Genomic DNA, 14862 nt, shown 5'->3' with positions numbered 1-14862 from the left:
AAAAGCCACAGCAAAATCAGCAAACATGAATTTCCATGAACAAGATCAAAACCCAAAGCCACACTGTAAAATACTGGAACCTGTTAGCAATCCACTAACCATACTTGATGTCCTAGAAATCTTTCAAGACGATGGCCAGGGAAATCGGGAGAACTGCCAAGGTCTTCATCAATCTAAAACGATGCCTGAACTGAGAAATTCAGCCCGGCGGAAGGCACTTAAAGCCGAGGAATTGGTTTCGTGAAACGCCTCCCTGCTTTGAAGCCGTTGTTTGTATTTCTTTTAATCTGGAAGACCTTCACAAGCTGAGTGATTTACTTCTGTCTTGCCAGATCTGGCCCCTTCTATTCTCATTAAGGTTTCCAGGTGCAGAAGGGAGTGAAAGGTCATGACTTCCCTCTGAAACATTCTCATGAACACTGGTACTTTCATTTTCCAAATCTACAGAAGTTTCTTCCTCACTAATTTCAGGAGCATTGACAGCAAGAAGTACATTTTCATTAGCATCAGGAAGTACATTTTCATTAGCATCAGTAAATATATTTTCATTAGCATCAGGAGGAACAAACAGAGAATCAGGTTCAAGTTCAAACTCAGGCTGAACCCCAACAGGAAATCCTTTTGACCCTTTCCTGGGCAATCTGTCTTTTAGGCTTAGCTGGCGTGGGGCCCTACTCCCGATTCCAATTAGCTTTATGGGTACCCGAGTAGACCTTACCGGCTAAAACTCTGAAGATTTTCCAGCTGGAGTCCTTTGGATTTTTTCCACAAATGCTGTGGATCTGTTTCTTTAATCCCAACAAGGGCTGTGCTGTATTTCTTAGTAAAGCTGTGAGAATCATCTTCCCCAGCCAAGCTTGTAAGAAACAAAGCTTTTCTACAGGAGGGAAAAACTCACACATCCTGTAGTTGGGCTTCAAACTGTAAGACTGAACAAACGATCCCCTTTTTCCCTCCTGAACCTGGGGGAAAGGCAGTTCCAAAAGCCCCAACGATGATAGGCAGGCTGCTAGCCTATGACTGCAGCCTGGGGGAAGCTGCTTAACTGCAAAATGCCTGTCTAACAGAAACACGTGCAGACTAACCATGCATAGAAAAATAAAATTTAGCTTCTGGCACAGCTGTGCCAGCACAGTCACTAAAAGTGAGGGTTCTGTCTCAATGATCGTTTGCCCACTCCGCACGATAAAGTCCTTCGACTGCACAAAAAATTGAAGACAAAGGTCAACTTCAGTCCTAAAAACAAACATCAGTGACTAGTTTTCAATCCAAGCATAACAAGAAGTGAGTGCACACTTACCATGTTCATCACAGTGAGAATGAACCTCTGAGCCGCGTCTGCTCCATGGTACTGGACCATGTCCGAATCTGCCACCACAAGGGTTTCCACAGTGTATTCATTCATCAGTCGAATAGCATTCCTCCGTTCTCTCCAGTCGTTGGTCAGCTTGGCCTTTTTTTGCCTCTTCTTTTCTGAAAAGCAAAAGGCATGGTTACGATCTCCTCTGAGAAACAAGATCCAATCTCATAATCCATTGTTCCATGTTCCTATATTCAATACACTAGTATTGTCATTCTAGTCCATGTCCTTTAAACTCTACAAACATCTACTGTCCAAAGGCCTGGTCCCAAAGCCATGATTTTAATTTCTTTCTGAAAGCCAGGAGGGAGAGAGCAGATCTTACCTCATAGGCGAGGGGCCACTGCCGAGAAGGCCCTGTCTCTCATCCCCGCCAGACTCATTTACGCAATTGACTAGAGCGAGAGCAGGGCCTCCCTGGATGATCTTAGATTACGAGATGGGACGTAGGGTGGATGCGTTCGGACAAGTAAGCTGGGCCAGAACCGTATAGAGCTATATAGGTCAAAACCAGCACTAGACATTTAAGCAGTTGTAGTTTGGATCTATAAACTGTGGCAGAGATACCGAGAGAGAACTGGGAAGCCCTCGTCCTTTAGCACTCTAGCTGGAGGTCAGCTGTGGAATTCGAAGAGGCACGAATGGAGGGCGAAAGGGAGAAAGGAGGTGTGTCAAGCTAACCCTTGTTGTGACCACCTTCCACCTGGTAATCAATGTCCTCACTCCAGAAGAACATGCAGGTCAAGAATAGGGCTCCACAGTCACCTACACATCTACCACCAAGACCCCTGTTGTGATGGAGTCTTTGAGTAGTGATACTACTGGGAGTATTAGGAGGGGAAGGAAAACTACTCGTGAGCAAGACTCCGATGAGGAGCGACAGAGAAAGTGGATCAGGGAAATACTTATGGATTCCAGTGATGATGAATCATTTGAGGGCTTCGCAGGGAATAATGGGTCTGAGACTGAGGAGAGTGGTATGGCAAGTTCAGAGGATGGAGAAATGGACTGGACTAAAGTGCGGGAGGTCCAGAACGTTTGTGAAGAGCCCACAAGTAGCAACACATTTGTGGGGTTCTCTGGTTGGCTCAGTGGGGATCTGGCTGTCTTGGGGAGTTATGGGTCTGGATAGAAGATGGAGAGATTGGAGGGATCAGCAAAGGGCTTCAGCTGAAAGGAGGTCTGGTGGGGCGTTGTCTGATTCCAGTTCTGAGGAGGAATTGGGGCAAGGGGTTTCAGCTGGTAACAGGGTGTCGAGTGGTTCCAGTTATTTGTGAATGATTTGTGAATAAAAGTGGGGTTGGGAGATGGGGTTCCTTGCAGTCAGCAAGGTGTTGATGGGTATTCGTGTGTCCTTGAGAGCTGTTTGGGAAGACATGTTTGGGAAGACTTCTGTGGACGTAAATTTAATCCGGATTATCCATGGCTGCGGGGGTTGGAACTGTGGGGTTTTCTCTGGACTGCCTTTGTGCTGATCTTATGCATTAGCTGCTGTGCTGCCATTCTTCGTTTTGGCTCTGTGTATGACCTGGACTGGGTTATCGTGTTTGCTGCCTTCTCCTTCCTCGACCCAGATTGGATTCACGACGACGACTACATCACGTTTGGATTGACTTGGTAGACGACTTCGGCCTTGCTGTTCGACCCTTCGTATTCGCTGACGTCGTGCTGCGGATTGGAGTGCCTTTTTTCCCTGCTGATTGCATAGCTTTAAATTTAAACCGGATTATGTTCCTGTTTAATCTGGGTTATTTTCCAGGTCCTCTTTTTTTGGGCTAACTGTGGGTAATACTGTGTTTCACACTGAAGAGTAAGTGTTTTGAGCCTTTTTGGTTTGTTTTTCTCTTAGTTGTGAACTAATAAACTTTACTTTTACTAAATACTGGTCTGGAGCTTTAAGGGATCTATCTTGCAACAACCCCAGACTTGGAAGGCCAACCTACTTAGACACGAGTGATCGCCAGTGATGGCATTCTTGCACTACAAATAAGATATGTGCAGTTTGCTTTGGGTCTATGAACCGGTCCTCAGCTTAACAAGTTGGAGGAGCCCTGCTGTGAAATACACACACACACTCACTCACTGTCCTCCTATGCTTGGGCCTTGCTTATCTTCTTTGTGTGGCTCTCAGGATACACCTGAGATTGAGGCCTGCCTCATGCTGCACCTGCTTCCATCCCCTCCTTGCGCACATTTATGCATATCAAGCCCATCTTCTGTTAAGTTGCCTGGCAGCCGTCCGGCTCTCCTGCTTTTCTGCCTGAGGCACAAGCTATCATTGCTCCACAAAGCTCTTCTTCTCCTCGCCTTTACCCATCTTCTAAACCAGCGTTTCTCAACCTGGAGGTCGGGACCCCTGGGGGGGTCACGAGAGGGTGTCAGAGGGGTCGCCAAAGCCATCAGAAAACACAGTATTTTCTGTGGTCATCTGGGTCTGTGTGGGAAGTTAGGTCCAATTCTATTGTTGGTGGGGTTCAGAATGCTCTTTGATTGTAGGTGAACTATAAATCCCAGCAACTACAACTCCCAAATGTCAAGGTCTATTTCCCCCAAACTCCACCAGTGTTCACATCTAGGCATATTGAGTATTCGTGCCAAGTTTAGTCCAGACCTATCATTGTTTGAGTTCACAGTGCTCTCTGTATGTAGGTGAACTACAACTCTGAAACTTAAGGTCAATACCCACCAAACCCTTCCAGTATTTCGTATTGGTCATGGGAAGTCTGTGTGCCAACTTTGGTTCAATTCTATCGTTGGTGGAGCTCTTTGATTGTAGATGAACTATAAATCCCAGCAACTACAACTCCTAAATTACAAAATCAATCCTTTCCCCCAACCCCACCAGTATTCAAATTTGGGCATATTGGGTATTTGTGCCAAATTTGGTCCAGTGAATGAAAATACATCCTGCATATCAGATATTTACATTACGATTCATAAAAAGGTAAAGGTAAAGGTAGTCCCTTGACATTAAGTCCAGTCATGTCTGACTCTGGGATATGGTGCTCATCTCAATTTCTAAGCCGAAGAGCCAGCGTTGTCCGTAGACACCTCCAAGGTCATGTGGCTGGCATGACTGCATGGAGCGCCGTTACCTTCCCGCCGGAGCGGTACCTATTGATCTACTCACATTTGCATGTTTTCGAACTGCTCGGTTGGCAGAAGCTAGGGCTGACAGCGGAAGCTCACGCCGCTCCCCGGAACGATTCATAACAGTAGCAAAATTACAGTTATAAAGTAACAATGAAAATAATTTTATGGTTGGGGGTCACCACAACATGAGGAAGTGTATTAAGGGGTCGCGGCATTAGGAAGGTTGGGAACCACTGTTCCAAACTGAAGCAGGCAAGAAACCGCCCTCCTTTCCTCTTGAAAAATCAATCAAACAAAAAAAAAAAACACACACACACACACACCCAAGAAACAAAGAGGCAAAAACCCCACACATGTTGGAAATACTCTATTGAGATAAAGATCATCCACAGAATGGACCAAAAAAAGAGAGGATACCCTTAATGCTGAGATAATAATGAATAATAGCAATCTGCACACCGGTGGGTAAAACCTCAATAGGCTTGCCCGGGCAAACTCCCCTCCATCCGTGCAGTTTCTGTGTGTGTTTGAAAACAGAATATAGATTATTATTGTTATTAAGCCAGAGATACAGCTCCCACTATTGCCAGAGGCTTAGGGTGGGCACCAGCAATTTCTCGTAAAGGCAGTTCTTTAAAGGAGGGCTGAGATCGAAGGAACAATCAAGCTTTGTATACTCTGACTGCACGCACTCTGAGACGGAGATGGAAGTGCCATGGGACTTGGAAAGAGGGGAGACTATGTGTGCTGGTACAGCTGTACCAGAAGCTCCCACTTTATTTGCCTTGTATTAAGTGTTTCCCAAGGCTTGGGATTCTGCAGAATGGTGGCTTCCTGTTAAAGTTTGCAGTTATAGGGCAGGCCCCCTGTCCATCATCATTAAGTTTGGTTCCGCCCCCTGTTCAGGACAATTGTGAAGGGAAGGGAGCCATTTCCAGTCACTCTCAGCAAGGAAAGTCAATGTACAGGACGTGTACAGACTTTCTCCTATACAAAGGCTTCAACCCTTAAGACCTCCCGGAGGAGAACAGTCTTAAGAGTTTCTAAAGATCCCCAAAGGTTCCCAGGGAAACAGCCTTACAGCCCCGAGGAATTTCGGAGGGAATAACAGCTTTAAACATCAAGAACCCCAGCTAAGTGACTACAGGCCTACTGGTAGGTCCACTCGGTTTTGAGACGCAGTTCAGCCCGGTAGTGGATCCACATCAGTTAGGTTTAGGATCACAGTTAGCCTGGGAGAAGTTTGGAAAGGGATTTTCCTTTACAGTAAAAGCAACAGTTAAAAGCCACCAGTTGCACAAAGCCTGGAAGCATTTGTTTAACCTTTTGAAGATAAAAGAAATTTCTGTTGATTGTTCAGCAATAAAAGACTTTGTTATACTTCACAAGTCCTCTAAAGACTGTTTATGGTGAAAATCCTTACGAATTTCTCTTCAGGCCCCCTGGCTTCCCGCTGGGCTAAAGTTGCACGTCCTGTTTTAAAAGCAATTCGTTTCAAGCCCAGCGCGCGACAGAACACTATGTTCAGGGAGGATTGCCGTACGATTCAGAAATGATTGCATAGAAGCAAATGTTGAAGCCAGGTGTTCATCATGGAAGGGCTCCTGCCTCTGCCTCTCAAAAAGAGCCCCAGAGTATAGCCAACCACCACACCCCCGGAATTGATCTTAACCACCTTCATCTTTAAAAGCCTGTCTGCACAGAAGGATTTTAGCCTGCCGTTGGAAGGACAGCACGGAGGAATTCCCATCACGTGGGAAATGTGACGTTTTTACCCGTGTCTCCATGAGGAATTTAGAATGAAGTTGATTGCCAATTGACTTTAAAATCATTGGGGAAAACCACACTTTAGAAACAGCGAAATAGTTGAAACAATTGAAACCCACGTCATGTATCCATTTCTTAAATTATTAGAAATACTGATTTTATCGCGTGTGATGAAGTCCTAGGTCAACCTATACATACATGGTATACATTAGGCCTGGGTAACAATGCAAAAATTTGTTTCTAAAATCGATTTGTATTTGGGGTTTTTTTTTTGTTTCGATATTTAAAATAATTACAAAATTTTCCTTTTAAAAAGTTCGATATTTACGAAATTTCGTAAATGGTAAAAATTAACGAATCGATTTCCGAAACAATAACGAATCGATTCGTTAATGGCGGACGCGACCGCGAAATACGCTAAAAAACCTCCAAAAACTTCTGAAGCTTCCCTCTCCCTCTGTTGTTGACTGTTGGTGTGATATTATAATTTTTTTTCACTAATTAAACCATAAAACTGGCCCAGACATGCGGAAATAATAACGAAACGACCTCAGAACAATAACGAAACGAATACAATAACGAAATACGAAGCACTTACAAAACGTGTTTAAAAATTCGTTTTTTTAATGATTGCTCCAGAATGGTTCGTTATCGTTTTGTAATTGGAAAAATTAATGAATTATTAACGAATTACGAATTAACGAAACGAAACCGCCCAGGCCTAGTATACATACATGGTATGTTAATGCATATCAACAACTCAGTTCTGGACATTTTCTTCTATGTTAGAAGATATTAGAAGTGAATGGATCCTAATGATTTGTTTAAGAAGAAGCCACCTTAAAATATGTTTCCGTGCAAGGCAGCAAGGCAAAGAGAGCAATGCCAAATGAGCAATGCCAAATGTCCTGATTTGGTCATGCTCTCAATCTATCATAGACGGAGCCTGGGACATCTGTGTTGAAGCGAGATCAGTGTGGAGAAGATGTCAAAAGTGATTAATGAGAAAAACACACAAACTAGGAGAAGCTGCTTCTGCCTGAGCCTCTTGGGAAGAACAAGATTCAGCCCCTTCCTCTCCTCTCTCCCTGCTTAGTTAATGGAATACAAACTACTTTCAGACTCTGAACTCAGTTTGCAGCAACTGAAGTAAGCTGAGGACACAGGACAGGCATGGAAGTGGGAGAAGGAGACAGAAATTGGGAAATTGGTTTTTGTTCGAATGAGCTACTCCCTATAATCTCTTTCACAGAAACGGAACAAAGGGGAGAGGAGACGGAGTAGCCTTATATGTCAAAAACTGTTACGCTGCAGAAGAGATGCAGGATTAGAGAGATGGGCCAAAACTAACAAAATGAAGTTCAACAGTGACAAATGCAAGATACTCCACTTTGGCAGGAAAAATGAAATGCAAAGATACAGAATGGGGGACGCGTGGCTTGAGAGCAGTACGTGTGAAAATGATCTTGGAGTCCTCGTGGACAACAAGTTAAACATGAGCCAACAATGTGATGCGGCGGCAAAAAAGCCAACGGGATTTTGGATTGCATCAATAGGAGTTTAGATCCAGGGAAGTCATGTTACCCCTCTATTCTGCCTTGGTTAGACCACACCTGGAATATTGTGTTCCACTCTGAGCACAACAGTTGAAGAAATATGGACAAGCTGGAATGTGTCCAAAGGAGGGCAACTAAAATGATCAAGGGTCTGGAGAACAAGCCCTATGAGGAGCGGCTTAAGGAGCTGAGCATGTTTAGCCTGAAGAAGAGAAGGCTGAGAGGAGATATGATAAAAAGGTAAAGGTAGTCCCCTAACATTAAGTCCAGTCATGTCTGACTCTGGGGTGTGGTGTTCATCTCCATTTCTAAGCCGAAGAGCCAGCGTTGTCTGTAGACACCTCCAAGGTCATGTGGCCGGCATGACTGCATGGAGCGCCGTTACCTTCCCGCTGGAGCGGTACCTATTGGGGGTATTGTAAACCGCGGTACCTACTGTAAACCGCGTTGAGTCACCGGCTGGGCTGAGAAACTGCGGTATACAAGTAAATAAATAAATGATCTACTCACATTTGCATGTTTTCGAACTGCTAGGTTGGCAGAAGCTAGGGCTGACAGCGGAAGCTCACGCCGCTCCCCGGGATGAGGAGATATGATAGCCATGTATAAATATGTGAGAGGAAGTCACAGGGAGGAGGGAGCAAGCTTGTTTTCTGCTGCCCTGGAGACTAGGACGCGGAACAACGGCTTCAAACTACAAGAAAAGAGATTCCTTCTGAACATGAGGAAGAACTTCCTGACTGTGAGAGCTGTTCAGCAGTGGAACTCTCTGCCCCGGAATGTGGTGGAGGCTCCTTCTTTGGAAGCTTTTAAACAGAGGTTGGACGGCCATCTGTCGGGGGTGCTTTGAATGCAATTTTCCTGCTTCTTGGCAGGGGGTTGGACTAGATAAGGGGTCCTCAAACTGTTTAAACAGAGGGCCAGGTCACAGTCTCTCAAACTGGTGGAGGGCCGGATGAATGAATTCCTATACACACTGCACATATCTTATTTGTAGTATATATCAAATATAAACTTATTAGTATTTCAGTGGGAAGTGTGGGCCTGCTTTTGGCTGATGAGATAGGATTGTTGTTGTTGTTGTTGTTGTTGTTGTGTGCTTTTAGAATAATAGAATCAAAGAGTTGGAAGAGACCTCATGGGCCATCCAGTCCAACCCCCTGCCAAGAAGCAGGAATATTGCATTCAAATCACCCCCGATAGATGGCCATCCAGCCTCTGTTTAAAAGCTTCCAAAGAAAGAGCCTCCACCACACTCCGGGGCAGAGAGTTCCACTGCTGAACGGCTCTCCCAGTCAGGAAGTTCTTCCTCATGTTCAGATGGAATCTCCTCTCTTGTAGTTTGTGAGGGTTTCATAAGAAAAGTTAACTGAGTGAATGATACTGAATGAATGATACTGACTCCAGACTGAGTGAATGATACTGACTCCAGACTGTAATCAAAACACAAATGTAACCATAAAGCATTGGAACCAGAAGCTATAAATAAACTTTGTTACTTCGTTGCTTACCAGAGTGTCTCAAGCATCTATATATATAAATCTGTTAGGTTGGTTCAACGGGACAGCAAAACTCCACAACCCCCCAACGAAACTGCACCAAAATTGCCATGCCCATAACACAACCCACAAGGTACAAACATATCTACTCAAAATGAAAAACAACACAACAACACACTCACAAAACGGCAAAACAACAAAACTCTAAAAAAACCCAACGAAACTTAACCAAAATTCCCATGCCCATAACACAACCCACAAGATACAAACATATCTACTTAGAGAAAGAAGGAAGAAGAAAAGGAAAGAAAAGAAAGACAGCAGAAGAGAAAGAAAAAGGGGGAAGGAAGGAAAGAGGTAGAGAAGGAAGAAATGAGAGACAGAGGAAGGGAAAGAAAAAGGGAGAAGGAAGGAAGGAGAGAAGGAAAGAAAAAAGGGAATGAAGGAAGGAAAGAGGGAGTGAAGGAAGGGGGAAGATGTAGAGAAAGAGGGAGGGAAGGAAAGAAGGAAAGAGAGAAGGAAGAAAAGAGACCAGAAGAGAAAGAAAAAGGAGGAAGGAAGGAAAGAGATAGAGAAGGAAGAGGAGAAGGAAAGATGGGAGGGAAGGAAGGAGTGAAAGAAGGAGAGAAAGAGGGAAGGTTGGCCACAGCAACACGTGGTGGGTAAAGGTTGTTATTTCTATTATCATTATGATGATGCTATTGTTCCTATGAGACCCTTTTAGGGGGAATGGGAGAGGTGTCAGGTCCCAGAGGCAATGCATTCCATTATTGTTATTGTTATGATGGTGGTGAAATAAAAGGAAATAAAAAGTGAAAGAAGGAAGCAAACAGGGAGGGAAGAAAGGCAAAGGAAGAAAGGGGGAGGGAATGAAGGAAAGAGAGAAGGATGAAACCAAGTAGTGAAAGAAAGAAAGAGGTAGAGAAGGAAGAAAGGAGAGAAAGGGGGAGGAAAAGGGGGAAGGAATAGGTAGGTACCTCTCTTTCATAATAGTCCAGATATCTACCTCAACTTTGATAAGTTTTACTATAGGCCACAGCAATGCGTGGCAGGGCACAGCTAGTGTGATATAAAGTACAAAGGTTTAACAGCTCCTCTCTTGTAGTTTGAAGCCATTGTTCTGCGTCCTAGTCTCCAAGGAAGCAGAAAACAAGCTTGCTCCCTCCTCCCTGTGGCTTCCTCTCACATATTTATACATGGCTATCATATCCCCTCTCAGCCTTCTCTTCTTCAGGCTAAACATGCCCAGCTCCTTAAGCCGCTCCTCATAGGGTTTGTTCTCCAGACCTTTTATCATTTTAGTCGCTCTCCTCTGGACACATTCCTCTGGACACATTCCAGCTTGTCAATATCTCTCTTGAATTGTGGTGCCCAGAATTGGACACAATATTCCAGATGTGGTCTAACCAAAACAGAATAGAGGGGTAGCATTACTTCCCTAGATCTAGACACTATGCTCCTATTGATGCAGGCCTTTTAAGTCATTTCAGACTTAGGTTGACCCTGAGCGAGGGCTGGGTAAATGGCCTTGGAGGGCCGTATCTGGCCCCCAGGCTATAGTTTGAGGACCCCTGGACTAGATGGTCCATGAGGTCTCTTCCAATGATTCTATGATTATAATATTATTTTTTAATTTCTCTGATCTTCAGCACTATGCCCTAACAGACTTCCTTCCAGTGTTAAAAGCTTTTCCAAGATTGCATTTGAGGTGCAACATAATCATGTTTCACAGCATGCAGGAACAGGACACAGAAGCAATTATACCTGCAAGTTACCTGCCTGAACAGTGTAATGCGACCCCTTGTCAATACAGAAGCTCAGAAGGTGATGGAGGTCTGGGTGCTTGAAAGAGAAACGCTGGTGCCTGAGGCAGGCTTACACAAATATGTGACTCCGCAAGGGCCTCAATATCCTTGATGTATCTTTGTAGGCAAAAGGAAGGGCACTGTATACATAGCAAGGAGAATGGCTTCGAGGCTCAAACACTTTGCAAGCCTCACTTGGGAGGAACAGTCTGCTGCATCCAGGGGCGGCTCGTCCATTATGCGAAGTAAATGATCGCAGAACACTTTTTTTTGCCAGGGGCGCAGAGGCACCTCTGTAAATGCCCCTCAACCGCCACTTGAGGAGCGCCCCCTCAGCTCACAACAGCCCTAGCAGTCCGGGGGGATCCTCAGCTTTCTTGCCTCGCTGCCAGGCGATCCCCTTCCCAAAGGGGCCGGGCCCTTGAGCCTCACCTAGCCCCTCTCGTTCCTGCTCCACCCGGCCACCGGGTGCGCGAGCGGAGCCGGTGCTCAATCGTTCTCCGCGTTCGATCCCTTCCCCATGACTGGCTCCCTTTCCTGATCCCCCAGCACTCCACCTGCCTCCTCTCCTCTCCCCAATCCGCGGGTGGGCCAAGGGGCGGAGCCACCGCGCCTGGCCCGCTTCAGGTCTGGAGGCGTGTCTGAAGACCCCAGCGTGCGCACCAAAAGTCGCATCTTCTCCTGACTTTCTCTTCAGCCATTGGGACCAAGAGAGAGAGAGAGAGACCCTCCGGCTGGAGGTATCTCCCACCTCCGCTCCCTCCTTTGTTTTTGCACCTACCTTCAGGAAAGGTGGGCATCTCCACCTCTCTCTCTCTCTCTCTCTCTCTCTCTCTCTCTCTTGGTCCCAATGGCTGAGGAGAAAGTCAGGAGAAGAGGTGACTTTTGGTGAAAACGCTGGGGTCTTCAGGCATGCCTCTGGACCCAAAGCGGGCCAGGCAAGGGAGCAAATGCGGCAAGTGTAGTTACTGGGATGTATAATTCACCTAAAATCAAAGAGCATTCTGAACTCCACCAATGATGGAATTGAACCAAATATGGCACACAGAACTCCCACGACGAACAGAAAATATATATCAATGATTGGTTGGGGGGGGGGGGGTGTGCCAAAATACTGTTTGCTTACCGTTGAAAATTACCTAGGGCCGCCTCTGGCTGCATCCAAATCCTCCAGTGTTCAAAAGGAGAGGCTGTTGCCTATGTTATCTCTCCAGGTTCTCAGAGGCAATACGAGCAAGAAAAATCCTAATAACAAATCCTAATTTGTGAAATAACATGCAAATGTGCATAGATCTGGGTTGTTGTAGGTTTTTCCGGGCTTCTTGGCAGGGGGTTGGACTGGATGGCCCATGAGGACTCTTCCAACTCTATGATTCTATAAAGATTGTTGTTTTGCAAACATTATTGTATCTGCTACAAATAGTTGAAGAGAGCACTAATGGGTAGCAAACAGAACGCAAGTTTGTGGAATGGAGTTACATTTGGGCTAGGCAAAACTACGGTGAGGTGGATCTGTAATTGGTTAAATGGACGAACCCAGAGGGTGATTCTCCCCAATGCTTCCTCTTCATCCTGGAAAGAAGTGACCAGTGGAGTGCCGCAGGGTTCCGTCCTGGGCCCGGTCCTGTTCAACATCTTGATTAATTACTTAGATGAAGGGCTAGAAGGCATGATCATCAAGTTTGCAGATGACACCAAATTGGGAGGGATAGCCAATACTCCAGAAGACAGGAGCAGGATTCAAAACAATCTTGACAGATTAGATAGATGGGCCAAAACTAACAAAATGAAGTTCAATAGTGACAAATGCAAGATACTCCACTTTGGCAGCAGAAATGAAATGCAAAGATACAGAATGGGGGACAATGCCTGGCTCGAGAGCAGTATGTGTGAAAAAGACCTTGGAGTCCTCGTGGACAACAAGTTAAACATGAGCCAACAATGTGATGTGGCGGCAAAAAAAGCCAATGGGATTTTGGCCTGAATCAATAGGAGCATAGTGTCTAGATCTAGGGAAGTCATGCTACCCCTCTATTCTGCTTTGGTTAGACCATACCTGGAATATTGTGTCCAATTCTGGGCACCACAACTCAAGAGAGATATTGACAAGCTGGAATGTGTCCAGAGGAGGGCGACTAAAATGATCAAGGGTCTGGAGAACAAGCCCTATAAGGAGCGGCTTAAGGAGCTGGGCATGTTTAGCCTGAAGAAGAGAAGGCTGAGAGGAGATATGATAGCCATGTATAAATATGTGAGAGGAAGCCACGGGGAGGAGGAAGCAAGCTTGTTCTCTGCTTCCATGGAGATCAGGATGATGAACAATGGCTTCAAACTACAAGAAAGGAGATTCCATCTGAACATGAGGAAGAACTTCCTGACTGTGAGAGCCGTTCAGCAGTGGAACTCTCTGCCCCGGAGTGTGACGGAGGCTCCTTCTTTGGAAGCTTTTAAACAGAGGCGGGATGGCCATCTGTCAGGGGTGATTTGAATGCAATATTCCTGCTTCTTGGCAGGGGGTTGGACTGGATGGCCCATGAGGTCTCTTCCAACTCTTTGATTCTATGATTCTATGATTTTTTTCTGATCTACTGATTTTAGCCTTCCCCCATTGCACCCTTAATAACCACCTCTCAACTAGGCTATTTTCTTTTTCTCTGTAGGTTTCACTTGGCCTGCAAGTCCTATTGCTATGGCCAAAGACCCGTGTATGCTAAAAATAGTGAGCAATGCCATGAAAACTTTATTATGCCATATTAGGAAGTAACGTTTGAAACATTAACAAACGTCTTTTCGTGACAGTTTGCATTAGATGTATAGCAAATGCCAAAAAGTATCGGCGGCAGGCATGGCGGGCCTTTATTGCGTCTACCTGAAGTCCCCTCCTTTCCTCCCTCCATCCTGATAAGAGAAGAGGTGGCTTTGAAATCAGCCCTCCTGCAAAGCTTTCATTCTGTTTTTGGTTACGGAAAATCTGGATATGATTATTTATGAACGAATAACATTTGTATTCCTTATCCTCTGAGATGCTGGACGTATGTTTTGGGAAATAATCTACCTGTTGAGGGGCTGTATCGGATATCAGACAGCATACCAACAACTCAAATCAAGAAATAGCTTCCTAAGATCTACAGAAATGCTGGCAAGAATACCTCAGCAAGCGAGAGTCCAAAAGTGGCAGGCTAAAAGTGGCAGATTAATCAGTAGCTGAATGAGAGACTCCCCCCTGGGCACACAACAGCTCTGCATAAAGCTGGATGATCTGTCAAGCCATTATATGCTAATCAAGATGGTCAGTTGAAACATTCACACCTAGCTCCAGCAGACAAGAGTCCTTTGTCTCACCCTGGTCATTCCACAGATATATAAACCCTTTTTCCTAGTTCCAACAGACCTCACTGCCTCTGAGGATGCTTGCCATAGATGCAGGCGAAATGTCAGGAGAAAATGCCTCTAGAACATGGCCATATAGCCTGGAAAACCTACAACAACCCAGTTTATATATCTGTGGAATGACCAGGGTAGGACAAAGGACTCTTGTCTGCTGGAGTTAGGTGTGAATGTTTCAACTGACCACTTTGATTAGCATATAATGGCCTGACAATGCCTAGAGCAAACTTTTGTCAACAGGTGATTAAACTTTTGTTGAGAGGTGATTAGATGTCTAACAAACAAGGACATCTAATCACCTCTCAACAAAAGTTTGCTCTAGGCACTGTCAAGCCATTATAGGCTAATCAAGATGGTCAGTTGAAACATTCACACCTAGCTCCAGCAGACAAGAG

At 45.2% G+C, this 14862-nt stretch overlaps 1 protein-coding gene across 2 annotated transcripts in view; it reads right to left on the bottom strand.

Annotated features, from left to right (window-relative positions):
* The window catches only part of ADAMTS17 (ADAM metallopeptidase with thrombospondin type 1 motif 17), a 262297-nt gene that overhangs the window by 212106 nt on the left and 35329 nt on the right, over nt 1-14862 (bottom strand). For both annotated transcript variants that reach the window (XM_067471299.1, XM_067471300.1), the window contains exon 4: nt 1301-1473. In XM_067471299.1, the coding sequence (XP_067327400.1) occupies nt 1301-1473 (173 nt within the window). The remainder of the gene's footprint in view (nt 1-1300; nt 1474-14862) is intronic.

Source organism: Anolis sagrei, chromosome 9 (assembly GCF_037176765.1).
Source record: "Anolis sagrei isolate rAnoSag1 chromosome 9, rAnoSag1.mat, whole genome shotgun sequence".
Taxonomy (NCBI): domain Eukaryota; kingdom Metazoa; phylum Chordata; class Lepidosauria; order Squamata; family Dactyloidae; genus Anolis; species Anolis sagrei.
Note: the sequence above shows the minus strand (reverse complement) of the source record. Positions and strands in the feature narration are given on the sequence as shown.